General features: G+C 40.6%; 1 protein-coding gene across 1 annotated transcript in view; it reads left to right on the top strand.

Moving 5' to 3' along the window:
• ntn4 (netrin 4) overlaps positions 1-8,106 on the top strand; it is a 27,655-nt gene extending 19,549 nt beyond the window's left edge. The window contains exons 6-10 of the mRNA XM_039791975.1: positions 4,712-4,925; positions 5,351-5,445; positions 6,004-6,072; positions 6,223-6,396; positions 6,986-8,106. Of these exons, the coding sequence (XP_039647909.1) occupies positions 4,712-4,925; positions 5,351-5,445; positions 6,004-6,072; positions 6,223-6,396; positions 6,986-7,125 (692 nt within the window). The 3' untranslated portion in view covers positions 7,126-8,106. The remainder of the gene's footprint in view (positions 1-4,711; positions 4,926-5,350; positions 5,446-6,003; positions 6,073-6,222; positions 6,397-6,985) is intronic.
• The last annotated feature ends 264 nt before the right edge of the window (positions 8,107-8,370 follow it).

Below are 8,370 nucleotides of genomic sequence, written 5' to 3'. Positions count from 1 at the left end.
CACGTAGGCACACAAATTGAATTTAAAACAACTGTCAAATTCCAGCAGACCATTCAAAAACATCTAGGGGGAGAATATGTTACTTATTAGCCCAATTGTATCACTCAGTCGGGGTGTCATGCATGCTTTATTTCTTATTTCTCTATATCAAGAGGTGCCACAATATGCAAGCAAAGGCTGACATGCTAACAAAAGGCCTGTAGTTAGCTAAAAATATTAGATTTAAGCAGGTCAAAAGATTATTTTAGCAACCTATGTCTACCAGAGAGAACAATTTAGCTGTTAGTAAGCACATTTTAGCTTTGTGTTAGCAAGCTAAGGCACTTGCAAACATAATAGCTTTCTGATATATCCACATTCCACTATAACACAAGTTGCATACTGTCAAAATGCCTCAGCTTAACAGAACTATAACAGCTTGTAACAACTTACAGAAATATATTTAGCCTAAAACTGACAAGTGTGATGACAAATGTTAGGTATAAGTGTCAACATCTCTTTCTGCTGATGCCTCATGTTTTATTGCCTGTATCCACTTTTATCTTCCAAGCTCAGTTTTTTTTTTTTAGCTTGGCGGCTTATAAAAACTTAGTTATGGGTTCTTTACCTGGGGTCAGCCCTATGTTCCCACATTTCTAAGAGGCCTAATTTTGGAACAAAATCTTAAAAATGTGGGAACATAGGGCTGTGGGAACATGGGCAAGCTCCCCTTTAACCTGTTGGTAGTGCATCCAACCACATGGCAGCTTTTGGGCATTTTTCTGTTTGCTAGCAGACAGAATTGACAAGGAGACACCTTATTGTAATACAAAGTCAACACAGAGCGATGACTTGTTCTCCCCTTCGGTGTGGGCGGGAGTTAAATGCGCTCTGTCTCTATGGTGAACATGGTAAACATCATGCCCACTTAGCATCAGTGATAAGCGTTATCATTGTGAGCATGTTAGCATGCTGACGTTAGCATTTAACTCATTAAGCATCACAGAGCTGCTAGCATAGTCTAGTTTTCCCTCATAAATCTTTAAACTTGTCACAATCATATATAGCTTGTACACCAGCCAGCATAAATACTTACTACTTCTACATTCTTACTTTTACATCCTTGTTCTGTTCTGCTTAGAGTCCATTAGCATTGATTCAATATCTTCTATTGGAGCAGATGTATCCCAACATGACACAGCCTTATTTGATTGTTGTTTTCAGTATTTTATTAGTTTTTATTTATGTCTATATTTAGGACCATAAAGTTTAGGTGTGTTGACTTATCTGATAAGGCAGAAAATTGATGCACCACCTATTTTTAAAGCAGACGTGTTATAGGTTTGGATTTCAGTGATTGGGTTGTGTGTCGTACATGGGGGATTTTTTTGCACTCGCCTGTGGATGGGGGTTGGAGGGCTAATGATCCTCACTGACGGCTGATTGATAGAAAGAAGGAGCGACGGCATTGCTTTGGAGAACCCCTGAGACGAAGGTACAGGTTGTGAAATCCCGCTGACAATGGAGGAATTTCCCTCCATCGTGAGGAAAATTTTTTTCATACCAGGCTTCGAGGGGCCCTGGAAAGAAAACACTCCTGTCAAGCTTGTACACACCGAAACTTTTTAGCGGGGGGGGGGGAGAAGTTACTGTCTGTGTGTGTGTGTGTGTGTGTGTGTGTGTGTGTGTGTGGAGGGGGGGACTTTGTTGTCTACACTTGTTGCTCAGGCAGGTGTCTTGTCATGTCTCATGAAGTTTTCAATGTCAGAGCTCTTGCAGCTACACACACACACACACGCACACACACACACACACATTAACACACAGGAGTCCTTGTGTTGTGACCCCCTTCAAATGCTCAATTCTCACACAGATATATAAACACACCCACTTACCAAACACATCATCACACGTGTTTTTGCTTTACATGGAACTGAGGTGGTGCTGTAATCTGGGTTACGTTAATTATTAACTTGCAGAGGCTGCTAACTAAACAATAGTGTAGATAAGAGCCTGATACACACACGCAAAAATCTTGTCTTGTAATAGTCTGGTCATAGTCATGTCTGGTATTTGTATGTCTTGTGTGTGCTTGTGTGCACGTCTGTAAAATCTATAAATGTGATTTCATTATTATTTTATTGGTATTGCACAGTTTGGTCTAATAAGGGTTATGTTGTCCCGGGTGATTCGTCTGATAAACTGTCTGATCAAATGTGGGAAACCTGACATTCCTGCTCCCTTTTTATTAAGGAATTCAGAGGAAAAATATAACAAAACATAGACATAAATCACAAACATTTAATACAAAGTATTGTACATGTTTTATAAAATAGCTGTTGTTCAACAACCTTAACAGGACCTAAAAAACTATAAAAATAAAATAGTTGTACAATGGCCACATGCACAATAATGCAACTAACCGTTATTATTGTTATTCTTTTGTCTATAAGATGTCAGAGGGGATGTCTTCATATGTCTTTTTTTTGTCTAACCAACAGTCCAAAATACGAAGATATTTAATTTACAACAATATAGAACAGAAAGAAGCTAGAACCACTGTTTACCACAGTTTAAGCTATGGTGTGTAGTTTTGGCCGCCCCCATGAGGAATTCTAAGTAATGACAACAACACTGCCTATTATGTGATCGCGCACAGCCCCCACCCCTCCTGCACGCAGTTGCTAGTAGCCAAGGAGGACACGGAGGATTAAAAAACACATGATTGACTCTTCAGAAGAGGTAATTATCTTCACTCAAGTTTCTGTGCAAAAGTCGCCGGACGCCACAATCTTCTGAACATAGCCATACTGAGAAATACAGAGAGAGTTGTGTGGAGCTGATAGTCTTAATTAGCTTTGTAGCAACTCATTTAGCAATGGCTTGAATGTAACAGACGTTCATTAATGGCAAAACGTTACGCACTAAAGCTTTAAACTAAATCAGACTGGTGGCACCTTGGTAACCTATTTTGGTGTGTGTGTTCTGAGTTGGTAGAGACCAAAACAGAGTTAAAAGTATAAATAAACTACAAATACATGCTACCGTTTCTCAGTTTGTTTGATGTGTAAATAGGCAATCCTTCACCAAAGCAACTTTATAAGGTACTAATATGTAAGTTTTGTTATTACAGCTAACCCCCCACCACCCCCCCAAGTTGCAGAAAAAGTAATTAAACTATTAAAATGTAATGTGTAATGTGATGTTGCTCTACGGATCCCAGTGTCAATAGGCTTTATTTTGTTTTCAATAATAATAATAACAATTTATAATTTTATTAATCCCACAAGGGAAATTACAATGTTTTACAATGAATGCACTACTACATTTGCAGAGTCATAGTGCATTCTAATCATTAAGTAATGAATCAATTTGTGAACCATTAAATAGCCTTGAAAGCATTGCTGTTTATCGAGAAATTTGTCCATAGTACTATGTTTATTTTCTTCTATAATCTATAGTCAAACATTGAGAGAGTGCAGGGAGACATGCCTCTGGGTGTACAGTATATAATTAGTTTGAGTCATTTACTGCCAGTCTAGCTTCAAGCATCATTAAACAATAGAGAAATGGCTCCAAACAACACCCCCTCTTTGTTTTTCCCTCCTCGTCTTCAGCCTCTCCTTCACCACATCTCCCCCCCTCGTCCTCCCCCAAGATAAGGGACAGATTTATGGGGGAGGCCTGACACCTCCTCCTGCAAAAAGCTAGGGGTCTCAGTGTTGATAACAGTAGAAAGACAGCAGACAGTAGTTTTCTAAGACTCAGTGTGTGTGTGTGTGTGTGTGTGTGTGTGTGTGTGTGTGTGTGTGTGTGTGTGTGTGTGTGTGTGTGTGTGTGTGTGTGTGTGTGTGTGTGCACGTGTTTGCGCGTGCATGCAGTGTTGTGTGTGTGATAAGAAGGAGAGAGAGGCCTTTGTATTACAAGCTTCTGCAAGCCATAGCAGACAGACAAATAGAACAACTGATGAATGATGAAATACTTAAGTCCTGGTAATAAATTGTAAATTGCAGGTCAACAAAATGTCAGCTTAAAAGACCTTTAAACTCGATGCTTTTCAATGTGATATTTTTTCATTTTCTTAGATATATTTTGTATCTTTATTTATTATATTTCATAATTTCTTTAGATTATGGTTTTACTTTTTTTTTTTTACTATTTTTAGCCATGCCAGCATACTTTGCTCCAGACTGAAATATCTCAACTACTTTTGGATGGATTGCCATGAAATTTAGATCAGACAATTATAATCCCCAGAGGATGAATCCTACTGCCTTTTTCGTCTAGCAAAATCGTCAAGTTTAAATTTGTCCAATATTTTTGCTTTATGACCAAATGTCTGCAAAACTGACAAAACACTGACACATTTTAACCAAATATATGTAGCTTCCCATTACACTTTCTTCAGAGATAAACTACCAAACAACTCATAGGGATCTTATATCCTAGTATTTCTTGTAGCACTTTACAAACTATGAACTCTCTACTCTCATCTATCTACAAAGGAAAAACAGCCAGGAAAATTGTGTTTAAAAAATAAACTAAAGCCCACATCTGTAAATCTTGGGGCTTCCTGTCACAAAAAAGGGTGTTGCTGGGTCTTCCTTAACCGAACGGCCTCCATTTGTGATGTAAAGAAATCATCATCTAAGAAATGTATGCTAACGATTTATTGATCTCAAAATGCAACATGTAACACCTTCATATTTAAAGTACTTTTTTTCTCTCCCAGCATGCAACTGTCACCCCTTGGGCTCCATGCCCTTCCACTTGGCTGACGGCTCACTCTGCGACCCTTCCAACGGAAACTGCATCTGCAAACCTGGTGTAGGTGGAGCCAACTGTGACAGCTGCATGGTGGGATACTGGGGCTTCCACGAATATGGCTGCCGTCCATGCGATTGTGCAGGAGACTGTGATCCGTTTACTGGAGACTGTATGTTTGTGTGAGTAAAAAAACAAAACCATATTCTCTCCAGATACCAATTCCTAAACTCAAGAGTATATGCTGATGATGATTTTCATTTTGGCCTGATGTTGGTTCAAGAGTCACAGGATTCATCCTCTGATGATCATGGTTATCTAGGGCAAATTTCGCAGACGTTTGGCCATTAGTCATCAGTAATCATTTGTATTGTATGAACAAAGGCCTCCGAAATGATCAAGAAACAATTTCTGGGGACCATCGATATCCATGCTAAATTTCATGATATCCCCGCCAGTAGTTATTGAGATATTCTGCTCTGCAGCAACGTGTTGAACACTTTGACATTTTATCAAATTTGCCTCAAATTTGCCTGTATTTAACATTTGTTAAACACAGATTCACATTCCCATGTGTGTGTGCTGATATTGTAATATGCTTGTGCAGCTCTGATCTGGACCTGTACAACTCAGATGGAAACTCCAGCAAGCCGGTGAGGATCTTCAGAACAGATGAACTCTTCTCTGCCTTTCACTACTCAGGTGAGATACAGAGACTGTGTGTGTGTGTGTGTGTGTGTGTGTGTGCGTGTGTGTGTGTGTGTGTGTGTGTGTGTGTGTGTGTGTGTGTGCGTGTGTGTGTGTGTGTGTGTGTGTGTGTGTGTGTGTGTGTGTGTGTGTGTTAATCCTCCTCCACAGTCCAGCGACTGAGCATTAATGGTTAAGTAATGAAAGTCTTCATAGGGCCTTAGAAGGAAAGATGTGTGTGTGTGTGTGTGTGTGTGTGTGTGTGTGTGTGTGTGTGTGTGTGTGTGTGTGTGTGTGTGTGTGTGTGTGTGTGTGTGTGCGCGTGCGCATGCGCATGGACAGTTTCCAAATGTCCCTTCTCTTAGACCCCCCACCACCAGCATGTAACTGCAGCTTTCATAGTCACATTCCTCACTGGACACACACACACTGTGCTTGCATTCTTAGGACGCCATGCACAGTATCTAATACCACATGCACACACACACACACAGACACACACACACACACACACACACACACACACACACACACACATACACATTAATCTGTACCCGTGTCTGTCTCTTGCAGAGAAGTGTGAGTGCAAAGAGCAAGCCCTGACCAACAGTAAACTGTTCTGCACCATGAATTATGCATACGGTAAGAATTTTCTGGAACATAAAAGTGTTTGCAATTTTCTTTGCATTTCTTTGTCCCCAATGTCTGATCTTCGTCATCTTTCTACTTTCTTTCTCAATGTTGCAGCATTCAGAGTTATTAATAATTGTCTTCTTTACCTGAATCTCTTAGTCCTGAAGGTGAAAGTGCTGTCAGCCCACGATAAGGGCTCCCACGCCGAGGTGGAGGTCAAAGTTCAGAAGGTGCTCAGTCAGAACGCCAAGGTGAAGATACAGCGGGGTCGGGTCACTCTTTACCCTGAATCCTGGACTGCACGGGGCTGCACCTGCCCCATCCTCAACCCAGGTCAGACTCCTATGATTGTCTCCCCCAGTAAAGGTCAGAAATCAGACTGTTAGGAAACTTTCAGGCGCTTAGATAGCTCAGTTGGTAGAGCGGGCGCCCATAGAGGTTCACTCCTTGATGCAGCGGGGCCGGGTTTGATTCCAACCTGCAGTCCTTATCTCCCCTTTCATTTCTTCAGCTGTCCTGTCAAAAATAAAGGCTGAAAATGCCCCAAAAAAATAATCTTTAAAAAAAGAAGGAAACTTTCCATTAATGACACATAAATAACCCACTGAAACCCAGAATAATCACAAAGATAAATGGCAAAATAATGGTCTTTTCATGGGATTTGCAGACAATAACAAAAATATAGAATATCAAAACCCTTATTGATAATGTACAACAAGATGTCCTGGTATCGAACGGCAAAATACAACAGTTTTTTAACAAGCACATCCCAGCCGATCAGAAAAATAAGTATATTCTGAAGCTTTTGCATGAAGGCCAGTAACATTGCAATACATGTAAGCTGTTTTGAGAATCAGTCAGCATAGCTTTAAAGTTGATTGACGTGGATTAAGTGTCCCTGACCTTTGGCGTCATTTCTCAGGGGTGGAGTACCTTGTGGCGGGCCACTCGGACCGTAAGCAGGGCCGCCTCCTGGTCAACATGAAGAGCTTCGTCAAACCTTGGAAAGCCAGCTTGGGGCGCAAAGTCCTCACGCTGCTCAAGAAAGACTGCAACTGGTAGACGGACTGTAAAAACACTGGAGGACAGATGGACACATAGACAACAATGCCGTGGATTTTCTTGTCCTCCAGGTGTGGAATATTGAATTAAGCAGGTTTTTAGGGGCTGAACTGAGATGATTGAAACCCCCTTTATTTCCCTGCTGTTGTCCAATGAGAGCTTGTGGCGGACTGCACCAGCTCAAAGCACACAGGATATAAATTTATTAAGACATATCATGTCTTGCACATTCCTATGTAGGATTTCTTTTGATGCTGCAGCTCAAGAAATGGAGGAATTCAGCGCTTTGGCCAGAGTGACTCCCTCTGGACGTATTGACATACATTAAAACTGAATCTCTTCCTCTCTGCAGCACTTTAGCCTAAGATGGACTGAGGGAATATGGACAAACAAAGAGAGGAGGATTTAACATACACACTAAATGAGCCCCCTGACATGGAGCATGTCCATTCCCTATTACACTCCTTCACACAGGCAGCAGTGTATGTGTGTGCTGACATAATGTGCAAAGCACCCAGAGTGACGCTGAACAAGCCATACAAGCCACTACAGGTGGTTAAATCTTAGCCAGTCCAGGTGTGCCTGTGTTGAAATCAGAGTGCATGGGTTTTACCCCGAACGTGAATGTATTTGCCTGTTTTGCAAATGTGTGTGTGTGCATGTGAGACAGAGAGAGAGAGGGTGTTTGAATGCAGAGGTATATTACGAGCACAGTCCAGATTCAGTCCAGCTCTGAAGCTTTTCCCTAGGTTTGTGAGTACACTTTCAAAAACAGCCGTTCCAATGTTTATGATACAGCGTCATGTATATCGATTCATCTCATATTACACTCAACTCAGAAAATCCTTGTTATTCCTTCCTTTGTGCTCTTGTACAGTATTATTTGTATATATCTATATAAATATTATGTTCATCTTTCTCCCTCTGTTTAATTGTTTTTGTATGTCGTAATATTAAAGGATAATTACAACTTTGGTCTTATTTTTAGCACTTGGTCATTATTTCTATCCGTTATGATTATGTATTACCTGCTAAAGTAATTGATGAGATCTGGGAATGTCGCTTTACAAAAGTCCAAACACGTGTTTAGACGATTAGACAGGTTGTGAACAGTTTAGCCAGTCTAAAAAAAAAATGGGGAAACTGTCTTAGTTCACAAATATGGTGAATTAGGTCAACCTGTACTGTAGAAGAGTGCATACAAATATCGCATAACTAGCACAACTATCATCGGAAAATTAGTAA

Source organism: Perca fluviatilis, chromosome 23, assembly GCF_010015445.1.
Source record: "Perca fluviatilis chromosome 23, GENO_Pfluv_1.0, whole genome shotgun sequence".
Lineage (NCBI taxonomy): Eukaryota > Metazoa > Chordata > Actinopteri > Perciformes > Percidae > Perca > Perca fluviatilis.
The sequence above is the reverse complement of the archived record's forward strand: the minus strand, read 5'-3'. Positions and strand labels throughout refer to the sequence as shown.